Below are 15,001 nucleotides of genomic sequence, written 5' to 3' on the forward strand. Positions count from 1 at the left end.
ATGCAGATATGCAGATATACTTGATTTTCAAAATATCATTATTAAAGAATGTATCTCTATAAGCTACTCTAACTTAGTCCTAACCATACAGTATTTTACATTCTGAAATCATATGATACCTTTAAGACTAAGGGTCACGAACTATAGTTTGAAGGAGCAAAGATATGGTAATTGACGCATTAAGCATATTGCTACTATTCATGAAATAGGAGATAAGGTATATAAGTAGGATAAGAATGGCAAAGTCTAAAAGATTGGAAAACTGGAATATACATAAGAGTTTGATCTAGCAGCCTGACTTGGTTGATTTCATACATGCAGGTCCTGTGGGAAATAGAGAGCCACTGACAATGCTTGCTTTCAAGTGTAGGAATTGAATACAAGATGGAGATTTTGTCAAGGATTTTAATAACAGAAAATTATTTTGAGAGTAGAAGTTTGGAGGTGCCGGAGGCCTGCTTCACCTGAGTTCAGTTTGAGGAGTTCAGAGTACGTGGAGTTGGCAATAAGGAAAGACACGGACACGGTCACTTGGTGCTCTTTCATAACAGCTCAAGAAGCTGTCCTTTTTTATTTACCCAGCCACATCACAAGCTTCTGCACAAACATTTAATTGTTCTATTTTTACTTCATGACTAAGGGAGGCATGCACAGATATTTGATCATTCTGTTTTCACTTCATGGCTAAGCAAATGCCCCTAAAGATAATTCTGCAAAATACTGTATTCATATTCTTCAAAGCAAGCCATTGTTCATTCTTCAGTAGTAGCAGTGGAGCAGCAGCCAGGACTCCAAGGCCAAGGCACATGCGATTACCTGCTAATCAGTAATACATTCCTACCACATTTCTATTTCCACAACTTGCCCATCATTTAATGGGAGAAATATGTTACAAGGGAAAAAAACATAAAAATCCAAGACAAAAGTTTCAAATATTAAATCCCCCTACAATTACAGGCTCTATAATCCATAAACAATCAAACAATAATTAAAAGCATATCTCCATAATATTAATAAAAGCATCCTTTAATTCCTCTAGCCAAAAATTATGTAAGAGTCTAAAACAGATGTGTTTCCTATGCTCCAAAGAAATTGCAAAAACAGGATAGCCTTTAAGGTCACAGTGACTGTATTACTGTCATAGCCATTTCAGCTCATATTCCTATCATTTTCATTAATTTTTAGGATATTTATCAAGCCATTTCCCAGAAGGCGTGCTACATGTCTGAGCCAGATTCCGGGGCAATAGGTAGGTACACAATAAGGTGTCCAGAACTAACATGGGCTTAAATGTGCTCCGTGTGTAAATTGTTAAAGGCCCACACACCAGGACATTATCAGCAACATTAACTCTTAAGCTCACATTGGTTGCAAAACCCATCTGAGATGGACAAACAACAATGCCTTAATATTTTGATTACAGAATTCTTAGTGGGGTGGTTGAGTGTCTGTGCAAAAGGGCATGAGACTGCGTCAAGGTGGTCGGAGAGCCTTGCCAAACAGCTGGAAACTCCTCTGGGCTTTGCCAAACAGGGGAGCTGTTCTCTTCATACCTTTGTGTCATCCTACCCATTGCATGGACCCTAGCAAGCAGGACTATAGAAAAAAATGAAGTTCCAAGGAAGATGATTGGTGCTGGGTAGCACCAAAGCCACCAGCTGCAGCTTCAGCATCCCATCTGAGTGCTGATTCACTCTCATTTCTGCTTCCCTGCTGGTGTGCGTTGCTAAGCAACAGACTTGAACTCCTTAGACGCCTGCCACCATTGGGGGAGATGGATGGAGTTCCTGCCTTCTGGCTTTGGCCTGGCGTGCTGACTATTGTGGCCATTTGGGGAATAAACCACATAGGGGGGAGGTGGATCTCTCTCTGTCTCGCCCTCTCTGTAGGTAAGTCTGCCTTTCAAGTAGATAAATGAATCTTCTTTTTTTAATTCTAAGGAATATCTACTATTCATAACCAAGAAAAAGTGGGTTGCCATCCACATTCCCCATACTGATGCCTTTGGGTTTCTGGGAACACCCTTCCCCCCTTCCCTCTTCCTTCTCCCAGATACAGGAAGATTAAAAAACATTTTTTAAACAGTCCATCTCATTCCATTTCCACCATTTCTGGCCCTTCCCACACTAATCAGAGCTCTACCTGGGCATACGTCCTTCTCTACTGTACAACATTACCATAAACAAATGAATATGAAGTAGATTTCAATTTCAAAAAGAAACAATAAGCTTTTAGGAAAGATAGTATGACTCATATGCTTATGAACAAATTGATTCTTTTTTTTTTTTGAGACATTCAGACAACCAATAACAGGCTATTAAGATATTTTAGGATGAAAATTTTCTGCATATACCACTTTTGGCAAGACTTCACTCTGGGAAATAAAATTCTGAACAGCGGTCATTTGTATAAACACCTGGAAGCCTGAGTTTGTAATTCTTTTTCCTCAGAATTCTTTAGTGACTGAATAATATTAGGGGGAGCATTTATAATTTTGTATTTTTCCACATTTACACATTTAGGAAATGTGTTGTTAAGAGAGGAGACCGCAGGAGGTTACAATTAGGTAACCGAGAAGGAAGAGCCTATGTGAGCAGACTGGTTCTCAGAAGAGCCGCTGGGCACCCACAGGGGTCGCTTCTCGGAAAATGGACAGAGCCCATCACAGTGGGAACCGGTGAACTGCAAGGCGCCCTGAGCTGTGCAAAGCACCTGGCTGGAGGTCAGAAAAGCCTTGGTAGGGAAAGCAGCTACCCCACTGACACCTGGCATTATCTTACATTCAAGGCTTAAGCAGCCATCCAGGTGAAGCTCTGGTCTGCCAGGACAGATGTACCCCCATGGCGAGCGTCCTGTCCTGGGGAGTCCTCTCCACCCTTATCCTTAGGAACACACCTGCTTCTGCCCCACTCAGGATAGAACAAGGTGGATTTTCGGGCCGTTTCCAGAGAAAGGACCGTGAGGGGAGTCAGGAGCTAAACATGCAGCGGAGAGGACCCAAGGTTTGGGAGGAAACCTGCTTTAAATTTTCTTCTGAAATTTATTCTCTTGCTGTTACCATAGTGGTTCCCCCCACCACCCGGAGCAGACAGCAGGGTTCAAGGCTTCGCTGGGAATCTCGTTTCCCCGCCTCAGCAGGCATTCAGCATGTCAAATTCTTACTTGCAGCGAATCCCTGATTTCACAGAAAAGATTCTACAAGAGATGATACGAACTAATAGCTAAATGTGACCCTAACATGTGACTTACAGGCCACATTAATGAGGTTATTAATGTGACTTCAATTTAGTGAGGGTACTAAATTATTTTAATTTACCAAATAGGATAGGTCACATTAATGAGGTTTAATAATTTTAAAATCATAATAAATATAGTAAATTGGATTGCTAAGTGTGCACACAAACGTCTACTAATACGTATTTGTGTCCAGTGTTAATAGATAGTGAATATGATAATGTGGCTAATCATACCTTCCATTTACACCAGCACTATTACTCTGATCATTACATCACACAGCTTTACAGTAAGGATGCTACTGCTAAACACAGAGGTTTAGGTCATTTCCTGGTCTATTTGGGGAAATTAAAAAAAGGTCACTAAATTTTTGTTTAAAGATTTATTTTTATAGCCAAGTCAGATATAAACAGAGAGGAGGAGAGACAGAGATTCTTCCATCCAATGATTCACTCCCCAAGTAACCACAACGGCAGCTGCTGCGCCAATCCAAAGCCAGGATCCAGGAGCCTCTTCCAGGTCTCCTACACAGGTGCAGGGTCCCAAGGGTTTGGACCGTCCTCGACTGCTTTCCCAGGGCACAAGCAAGGAGCTGGATGGGAAGTGGAGCTGCTGGGATCAGAACCGGCGACCCCAGAACGTTCAAGGTGAGAACTTTAGCTGCTAGGCCACGCCGCCGGGCCCATGGGTCACTAAATTTTTAAATGAATAATAGCATACAAAGTTCTCCACAAGCATTTCACTTGAAAAGGAATGTGGGTTTTTTTTTTTATACAAATATCTATGAAAAACCTTGACATATGATCTACCAAGAAACTAGCTTGAATGTAGCAGCTAGAACTGAGTTTAACATGTTTCTACTACGTAATTCATTGTTATTAATGAAATGTCTGGTAAAATGACTGAAAATAGAACATAGTAACAATGTTTTATAGCAGATGATTAGCACAAGCTTACATGTCAGTGCTATGAGTTGACTAGTCAGTTATTAAATGCAGTATTTCCTGTGATTTTTATTCTGTTATGCTGATACACAATGACCATATTAATATAAATGAAACAGACTCTAACCCCCTTTAGTTTGTAACTAACTGTGAATATTCATCTTAAAATATTAGCACCTTTTTTCTATCTTCTATCATTTTATGTGACCAGTAGGAATTGTCAAATCATACTTTGCCATCTTAAACTGAAAATTAGAATAGAGAATTCAGCCTGGCCAGTTCCAGTGGGGAGCTTCTGGTGTATAAACTAGAAAACAAATGACCACAATATGCCTTGGTATCTCTGATTTTCTAATAAAATAAAAATAAAATTTAAAATATGATTTATATAATATCATATGATATGAATATGGCAGAATTGTATATGTTTATGTATGTTGATCTTGCTTTTGTTAATTTTAACAAAGTTGAGGATAAAAGGCAGATGATAAGGAATAAGGATATTACAGAGCATAAGGGGTCACAACATAAGAGTTTTGTAGTGCAATATGATTCAAAGTAGGAGGTTCAAAATACTTAATATTTCAAAGGTGGTTATTAAGTGATGTTTCACTCTGTATGGTTCCAATAATTTGCCAAAAGTTCTCTTGTTCCTCTTCATTTTGGGGATGGTAGGTTAAAGTCAAGGGAATATACCCCCATGTCAGTGGCATACCTAGTTGCAGATAAATGAAGAGACACAGACACAGAAAAGACATATCTGCAATCAATACAGTTTAAAATCACAGAGGAAACTGAAGGAAATGTTTGGGTTGTGATTATGTTTCAGTAACTTTGGAAACAGCATTTAAATCATTTATACCTAAATATCATTTTAAATGCATTTTTTATTACTTATCCATATTTATATAGCACCTGTGTGATTAAGTCACTATATATTCAAGGATAAATTCATTAGCATTTCCACTTTAAAACATCAAAAATAGATTGAGATAATGTTATATATTTATGGGGTGCAGTGTGGCATTTCATTAAATATATACAATGTATACTGATAAATCAAAACAATGAACATGTCCCTCTGCTTTTTAGTACTTTGTGATTGGACCCTTGGAGCTCCTCTTTTATTTGCCCAGAAAATACATCACATATTCTTCTGTGATATAGTCACCCCACTATGTTGTGCATCGTTAGAAGTTTTTATGAAAAATGGTATGTAGATTCCTTAGAAAACTAAAACTGGAACTCCCATATGATCCTAAGTACACACTCAAAAGAAATGAAACCATTTTATCAACCACGCTTATGGATAAAGAAACCATTGGTGTATATAAACAGAAAGGATTATTATTCAACCATAGAAAGATGAAATCTTGTCATATGTGGCAAAATAGATTGAAATTGAAGAATTTATGTTAAAGGAAATAAGCCATGCACAAAAATTAAAGTATACCACATAGTCTCTTTGTATACTGAGGCTTAAAAAAAAAACGACCTGAATGTTAATGAGTCACTGCTAGAAGCTAGGACCAGTAGTAGAAGGAAGTTAGAGGGACGTTGGATAACATAGTTACAAGGTAGAAGTTTTCAATATTATATACATAACTCTAAAAGACTTCAAAAAATACACTGAGAGTTTCACATGATTGATGCATTGCCAAGATAATACTTTGTATTGAATTAAACCTTGTTCTTTATTTCACTACAGTAGCATATTACTCAAATTTAAAGGAATGCATTACACAGTCCACGTATTTTAGATGAAGATAACACATTAGGCAGCAAAACTATTACCCTCACAAAAATAGTTATTTATTTGGAAAATATATAAATTGACTTTCATAATATGCTTAGCCACAGATATTTAAACTCAAATCAAGCTTTAAAAAAAATAAACTAACATTTTTCCAAGTGACAACATTTATTATACAATTTTTCCAATATAGTTCAATTAATTCATCAAACACTCATTACTTTCAAGTCATTTCAAAACATAGATTTTTCTTCTGTCTCAGATGCTTGACATTATTCCAAGCATCGAGTTCACTTAGTCATATTTAGCCAGAGACGTGCATTACCTTAAATCAGCGTGTTCACATTCTGTCCATGTCTTATTACTTACCTTTGGGGGAAGTGGAGTCCCCTTAGACCTACAATAATTCATTCAAAGAGAGTGACTCCCGCAATGTAATGACTGCCTCATGTACACCACCTCATTTTTTAGTAATGATCAATATTATCAAACCAAAACCCGAGGCTTAGACATTCTAATCTTTTAGAGTCACATCATCAGAGCCATACCATAGCTCAAGAATGAATAGCAATATTGGAGAAAAACCTTTATATTTGGGGGTCTGCATTGTGTTGTAGCCAGTTTGGCTGCCACTTGCAGTTCTGGCATTCCATAGGAGCACTGCTTCAAATCCAAGTTGCTTCACTTCTGATCCAGCTCCCCACTAATACAACTGGAAAACAATCAAAAACTGGCCCAAGTTCTTTGGTCTCTGCATGTATGTGGGAGAACTAGATGCAGTTTCTGTCTCTTCGCTTTGGCTTGGTTTGGCCCCAGCCATTACAGACACTTGGGCAGTAAATTAACAAATGGAATTTCTCTCCCTTCTTCTCCCTTTCTTTGTAATTGCCATTCTATTAAATAAATGAATCTCTTAAAATGACTTAAGCTTTACTGTAAATTGAAATAAAGATGAAAAACAAAAGTATTTATCCTAAAACATGAAGAGAAAGATTTTCTACAGTTCTTTTTTAATTGAAAATGTTTTTCAATCAGAATTGCACATTTCTTCTGTATCAATATCGGCACCAAATTCCATAATCGTTTTAAACTAAGAGCACACTACTTTGGTTTCCATTAATATTCTGCTAGAAAGCAAGTTCACTGTTGCTATGTGATATTGACCTTACTTGACTGTGTTCTCCACACGTGAACACTAATAAATCAGATGGTGCTTCCTTCATATCTGTAGCCAAGAACTCCATGGTCTGGTTAGAGCACCTGCTCCATAAATGTTGCCAAAGGAGTGAAAGAGCATTTGATCCATGAATGAGCAGATGGTTGATGAGAAGAAGCTCTATTGTGCTGCTACTAACACAAGTGTGCAGACTTACTCTCTCCCCATTAGTCTCTTTACTGCCCCTCTTACATCTTTGTTTCTCAGGGTGTAGATTAAAGGGTTAAGGCTAGGTGTGACCACTGTGTAAAAGAGGGCAATGAATTTGCTTTGATCTTGGGAATTTTCTGTTGGTGGCTGGAGATATATACACATGACTGGAATGAAAAACAGGGAAACAACCATAATATGGGCACCACATGTCCCAAAGACTTTCTGAAGTCCTGTGGTTGACTGCATTCTCAACACAGCCCTGGCAATGGCGCCATAGGATGTGAAAATGAGAAGCAAAGGTATTAACACAAATATAGAACTTGTAACCATGAGTGTCAGCTGATTAGCATGAGTATCTACACAGGATATTTGCAGCAATGCTGGGACTTCACAGAAGAAATGATCCACATGGCGATTTCCACACAGGGGCACCCAGAAGGTAAAGAGGGAATGAAGGGCTGAGTTGGTAAAACCACAAACCCAGGAAGCCACAGCCAACAGGTGACAGAAACGAGGGTGCATGATGACACTGTAATGCAAAGGCCTGCACACAGCTGCATAACGGTCATAGGACATCACCACCAGAAGGACACACTCTGTGGCCCCCAGTGCAAGCACAAAGTAGAGCTGAGTCATGCAGCCAGCATAGGAGATGGTCTTGTCTGGGCCCCAGAGGTTGACCAGCAGCTGAGGGATGGAGCTGGTGGTATAGCAGAGATCCAGAAAAGAGAGGTTGGAGAGGAAGAAGTACATGGGAGTGTGCAGGTGGGAGTCCAGGTACGACAGGATGATGATGAACAGGTTGCCTATCAGTGTCATCAGGTAGAATATCAAGATGAGCACGAAGAGAGCTACTTCCAGGTGAGGCCAGTGTGAAAAGCCCAGCAGAATGAAGTAGTCTTCAGAACTACTGTTCATTTGTGCCATCTTCATTCATTTCTTGTTTTCTTAGTAAAAAAGACATTCTAAGGCTCAAAGGGAAACATGCACAAGAAAGAAATGCCAATTAGAATGTTCTGTTACTCTTCAAGTCCAGAACTATTTGAACAGTAAGAGAAACTATAAGCTATATTAAATAAAAGATTCCTCAGTAAAGAAAAGAAATTGGATGAGTGTTTGGATCAACAATGCTGTATCCTATCTCAGAATACTTCACTTATAATTCCAGCTCTGTTTTCAATTCTATATTCCAGTTGGCATGTGGTGTTGAAGACAGCGGTAAGGTCCAAAGATATGGGCCTTATCACACACATGATAAGTCTGGATTGAGTTTAAAGTCCTAGCTTTAGTCTGACCAGTTGTCTCATTCTAGACATTTAAAAATTAATGGCGGTCCCGGCACAATTGCGTACTGGTTAAAGTCCTCGCCTTTAACACGCCGAGATTGCATATGGGTGCCAGTTCTAATCCTTCTGCTTCCCATCCAGCTCCCTGCTTGTGGCCTGGGAAAGCAGTCGAGGACAGCCCAAAGCCTTGGGACCCTGCACCTGTGTAGGAGACCAGGAAGAAGCTCCTTGCTCCTAGCTTTGGACTGGCCCAGCTCCAGCCATTGTGGCCACTCAGGGAGCAAGCCATCAGATGGAAGATCTCCTCTCTGTCTCTCCTCTCTGTGTATCTGCTTTTCAAATAAAAATAAATAAATCTTAAAAAAAAATTAATCAGCAGATGAAAGATTCTCTCTCTTTTTCTCCTTTCCTTGCTTCTACTTCTCTTTATCATTCTGTCTCATTTATCATTTGCTCATCTCCTAAACAAACATAAAAAGCATCTGAATAGGGCCTGTGCAATAGCCTAGCAGCTAAAGTCCAATCCTTGCATGAGCCAGGATCCCAGATGGTTGCCAGTTCTAATCCTGGCAGCCCTGCTTCCTATCCAACTCCCTGTATGTGGCCCAGTTGAATATGGCCCAAAGCCTTGGGACCCTGCACCCATGTGGGAGACCAAGAAGGGTCTCTGGACTCCCGGCTTCGGATTGGCGCAGGCCATTGCAGCCATTTCAGGAGTGAATCAGTGGGTAGAGGACCTTTCTCTCTGTTTCTCCTCCTCTCTGTGGATCTGACTTCCCAAGCAAAATAAATCAATCTTAAAAATATATATTTAAGTAAAATAATGAAACAATGAATAATGAAGACAAAGTTATCCCATACACAAGAAAGCTAATCACTATTCAATAGAGAAATGATAGCATTCTAAACACGTAAAAGTGTGCAAACACTACCAAATTAGAAATTTGATGAATGGGTTATTTATACAGTGTATAATATCTCTTCAGAAATTTCTTGTCAATGAAATAGTGAAAAATGCAACCTTTATGATAGAAATACCCAGCATTGTGGTTATGAACAGATCATAACCAAGTGATCAGCGTTGCTATCACCATGGCTAGGACAAATCAACGTGATAATATAGTATCATGAAGCTACTGATGTGTGCTCTGAAGAAAGCATGATGTTACTTTGGTAGAATTCTTAATTCTACACAGTCTCTCTGTAACAATGTAGAAACATGCGAGAAACATGAGCCAACAGCCATTGCTAATACTGTTCAAAAATATAATATTCCATGAAAAGAAAGGTTAAGTACCTGGCCCAAATTAGACATTACCACTGAGACATGCACCTACTGTGTAATCTTGGACATGAAATAAATGGATGCTAGTGAAATACTTGAGGTAGCTGGAAATGTTTTAGTATAGTATCAGTTGCGTGATAATATTCAACTTACTAAACTTAATAATTGAACCAAAGTTATGTGCATCTTGATTTTTAGATAATGAATGCTAAGATATTCAAGAGTAAAAGACCATCAAAATTCAAAACTTCCTGTCAAAATATTAGGTAAGGGATGATAGGTTCATAACTAGCTAGGTACATAGAAAAAAGTAAATTGATAAAAATTTCCAGAAAAAGATGTCTGCTGATGCTTATTTTCATTAAGGGGCAATGTTAGTTCTTTGCATACTTTTTGAACTCTGGAATGTTTGAAATTTTACCACAGTGGAATGAATTACAGGAAATAAAGATAAAACTTTTTCTTCTGTTTCATGCAGACATTTCTATTATCATAGAAAAAAATAACTGCCACCTCCTCCTCATTCATGTGTAATTGACACCTGAATAAACAGCACTTGAATAAATTCTTAACCTGCTGGAGGAAGAGACATTTTCCATGAAAATAGTAATTGTTAATCAGTTCATAATATCTGCTTTCATTCAGCATATTCAGACTCTTTCTATGCTTACAGGAAAAAAATGGGAATATTATAAATTCTATGTGTAAATGAAAAGACAGGATAAAGACTATCAAATTTAGTACAACTCTGATGCTTACACAGAAAAAAAATATACTTCGTTTAATATAGATAATCCTAAATAAATACCAGATTTTCTTGTATGTGATATGTTTATTTGTACTCACAACTTATTTATAAACTGAAAAATAAAACATGAACTTGGATGCTTATAAAATGATGCACAGACACATACATATCAACTCATGGGTATCATGATATGGACGAAACTGATCTGAAACATGTGTTATTAGAACTCCTTGGAAAGATGTATATATGTAACTGAATTTGAAAACAAAATATTCTGGAAGATAAAAATTGAAACATGAGTCAAAGATGGAAAAGCACAAAAAATGAAGAGGAATCTGATTCGGGTATTTATTGTTATAAATTTGTATGACAAGGTATCTTGACAACAGGATGCTAGACTTTCTGCCATTGTCCATATGTACAATAAGAGGATACACTTAAATAGCAGAATGATGAACTTCTGACTGTTTATGAAGGACTATATTATGATAATAATGTAGGGGAAATCAGCTGGAGAGAGGACCTGAAGAAATTTCCTATGCAATTTCTTTTTCTTTTGGAATATGAGACAGTATCTAAATCATGAGATCAAATTATGATCAGTGTGCATTTTCTTGTTCACATGAGAAAATAATTCTAAATATCTAATGAAGCACTAATGTGCGTTTTAGTCAATATATCAGTTTTAGCAAATCTTGTGTTACTTTGCTGTCAATAAAATAAAGTGCATAACACTGATGGATATGACGCTTTCATTTTTCTTTGCTTCAGGATTTCAGTCTTTCATAAGAAACATTCATATTGACTTGTGTGAAACATTTGTTGTGATAAGACATTAACTTATTCTTAAGTGTCCATTTCTCCCTGGATTATTTGCCTGCTCTAACCTTGTCACATCCTTATCCTTTCCACTGCCATCGCCAATGCTTATCTCACATTTCTTATTCAGTTGTAGCACAAGAAGAAGGAAGTCACAGCAAAAAGTCCTGTGGTTGCCACTTCCTGGGGAGAGGGGAATCTCATAAGGGAACGTTTGCGAAATTACAAGTTTTATGAGAAAAACATGTCAAGCGTGACTAATTGGTTGGGTTTCAGCAAGAAAACTGGGAAAATAGTTTGACCCCAAGACTACAATCCTGACTTCGGATTCGCACCTAATTAACCAGTTATTACACTGAACTATTTATGTAATCCAGTTAATATACAGAACAAAAAGAGAGTGCATTTTCAAATAAGAACTTCTTAAAAAGCTATGGTTAAGTCAGAAACAACAAGGTTTAAGTGGAAAAGCATGAAGCTTGCTCGACTTAGAGTTAACTGTCATTTGCAGGATGATAGAAATTTTCCAAGAGATTCTCAAATTTTATCCATGATGGAGATAGTGTATCATGAGATATATGGACTCCCAAGTTGTGCCTTCCTATGATGTATAATTATCTTCATTCTCCAAAAGTAATCTCTGTGAATTAGTTCGTTAACTAAAGCAAAGTCACAGCTGAGAGACACATTTATGTATACAGTGAGAGGTTAGAATGTGGTCTACCACAAGGGAGCAAAGCATACAAGATGCCAGTGGTGATTTATGATCATGGCTCACTCTAACTGCTGTGTAGATCAGGCATTGTTTAGTGAAAGGTGTCCACATCCCCCCATCCCCTTATCACCAGACAACTTTTTTTTCTTGTCATGCTTTATTTCTTTTGTACTCTTACCTGCTGGTTAAGCGGTACTTGAGCAACTCCTTTCTCTTGTGCTCTGTCTACATTCCCTGTGTGCTGTCTTCCTTTGTCCTCATCATGTGTGTGCTGTCACCTGTTCCCTGTTTCTCTTGAAACTGCTAACAGAAATGGCTGTTCGCCCCATACATTCTACTTCACCAACAAAGGGAAACAGAGACTGAAAGTAACCACTGTTACCATCATGCTAAAAAGAGAATTCCACGAGCCTAATAAAATAGAGAAACACACCTTTTAGAATACTCAGATGTCAGAGGCATCGCTTCCTATTTTAGAAGAAATACTCAGTGGAATCAAGGATGTAGCTTATTTTCTTTGACTGAGGCCATTGGGAGTTTAAGTCCCAAGGTGTTAATTAATTTCCTCCAAGGAATAGTCTTGGTTCAAACAACATAGGAATGGCTTTAGCATGATACTGGGTTGCTGTACCAAAGTGAAACTCAATCTGTAGTCCAGTCATCATTGAGAAAATGCATTTTGGGCTGTGTTTCCAGGAAAATTAATGACTTGTCTTGAGTTACCTGAAATTCCTTCCCCAATCCCCCATCCTGCTAAGGGGTAAATTAAAAAGGTAATTATGTTTCTTTCTGTCTATATAAAATTTTAACATACATTATGTTCAAGATACCTGTCATTAAAACTTATAAGACTTGTTTGTTGTTGATGGACTTTAGTGCTGTAATGATAAAGGGGAAGGAAAGGAATGTGAAGGGTGGAAAGGCAGATCCTGGAGCCTATGGAACAGTACCATGAAAAATAAAATAAAAATATATATAACTTATTTTTAACATCTCAAGAAATATGGCAATTTTAATTTTGGGGAGAAAAGCCCAGGGAGTTGTTCTAATTGTTTTCTTAGGTATCCCTCTGTCCTGGGCTTGCTAACGGGTGCCTGGTTAGTCATCTGCGCTGTATGAATTTGCGCATCCAACTAAAGTGAATAACTGAAATATTCAGAATATAAAAACATTCAGAAAAAAATCATTTCATCTGTATTAGATAGGAGCAAGTGCAGATTTTTGTCATTAATACTTTTTTAAAGATTTTTTTTTTAACAAAATCAGATATACAAAGAGGAAGAGAGAGAGGAAGATCTTCCATCAGATAATTCACTCCCCAAGTGACAGCAATGGCCGATGCTGCGCCGATCCAAAGCCAGGACCCAGGAGCTTCTTCCAGGTCTCCAATGCAAATGCAGGGTCCCAAAGCTTTGAGCTGTCCTTGACTGGGTGCTGGATGGGAAGTGGAGCTGCCAGGATTAGAACCAGCGCCATATGGGATCCTGGTGCATTCAACGCTAGAACACTTAAGCCGCTAGGCCATGGCTCTAGGCCCTGTCATTGCTTCTTAAAATACACATACTTTGCACTGAATTTCAATCTTATTAGGCATTATAAGTAATCTAGAGCTTGTGTAAAGCACATAGAAAGATGAGTGTACATTGTATATAAATATTATAAAATATTAACTTTTCGATTTTTTTTAGTTATTTTCTTCCATTTTTCCCTATCTTATCATAGTAGTATAGTCCCTTAATAACTGTTACAACTTTCTGCTAATTAAGTATATTATGGCATTGTAGGGAAAGACAAAGAAAATCTAATATCATACTGCAAACATGTATTTAAAGATCCCCTGGGCAGTCCTACTTTTACTCAGGAACAGAGATGCACTGAGCATATCTTTACTTCCCAGCATGCTAGTCTCCATTAGTAGTTCATCTATGCAAATATATGAAACACTGGATTACCTATCATATCTTATACTCATGATATTTATCTATTTTAGGTTGGCTTATTTCACTAAACATGATGGTCCATTCTGTTGTAAACAGTAGGACTGCATTCATCTAATACCTCTGTAATATTCCAGAGTAATTATGCTACAGTTTATCCATTCATCTGTTGATTGGAATCTGAGTGGTCTTCACTGCTGTGAATTGTGCTTCTATAAGTAAAGGGTTGCAGGTTGTTGCTGTCCCGCAGTGATGGGCTTGGTGCACAGAGTCAATAATAACACACGTGGACCCTGACTGATGGGCCAAAAGCCAAAGTTTATTAGTGGCATCAGACTTTATACACTGAGGGTCATATGGGAGTAGGGAGGAAGTATGGAGCTTATCAACAAAACCCATCAACTGTTTCTATAGTTTTGTTTGGAACTCCTTTTTTTTGTATATTCCACCAAGTGTTTTCATACACTTTCTGTCCACTCAACTGTTCTTTTTTTTTCTTAAGATTTATTCATTTATTAGAAAGTCAGATATACAGAGAGGAGGAGAGACAGAGAGGAAGATCTTTTGTCCAATGATTCACTCCCCAAGTGAGCGCAATGGCCGATGCTATGCCAATCCGAAGCCAGGAACCAGGGACCTCTTCCAAGTATCCCACACGGGTGCAGAGTCCCAAGGCTTTGGGCCATCCTCGACTGCTTTCCCATATGGGATCCTGGCGCGTTCAAGGCAAGGACTTTAGCTGCTAGGCCATCGCACCGGGCCCCACTCAACTGTTCTTACACAAATGATATCCAATCAGGTATACAAAAGATAGCCATTCAACTGTAATCCTGTGCTCCCTGACATCCTAGGGTCACAATGTCCCCCTACAGCAGGTTGCTTTCTCATATGCAGATTTCACCTCATTTGAC

General features: G+C 38.2%; 1 protein-coding gene across 1 annotated transcript; it reads right to left on the bottom strand.

Moving 5' to 3' along the window:
- Positions 1-7,300: 7,300 nt before the first annotated feature.
- Positions 7,301-8,237, bottom strand: LOC121167313 (olfactory receptor 2J3-like). Its single transcript, XM_040996764.1, is given in 2 exon segments — positions 7,301-8,221; positions 8,223-8,237. Coding segments are annotated over 2 exon segments (936 nt in total).
- Positions 8,238-15,001: the final 6,764 nt, after the last annotated feature.

Source organism: Ochotona curzoniae, unplaced genomic scaffold (assembly GCF_017591425.1).
Source record: "Ochotona curzoniae isolate NIBS_2020 unplaced genomic scaffold, NIBS_Ocur_1.0 patch361, whole genome shotgun sequence".
NCBI classification, from domain to species: Eukaryota; Metazoa; Chordata; class Mammalia; order Lagomorpha; family Ochotonidae; genus Ochotona; species Ochotona curzoniae.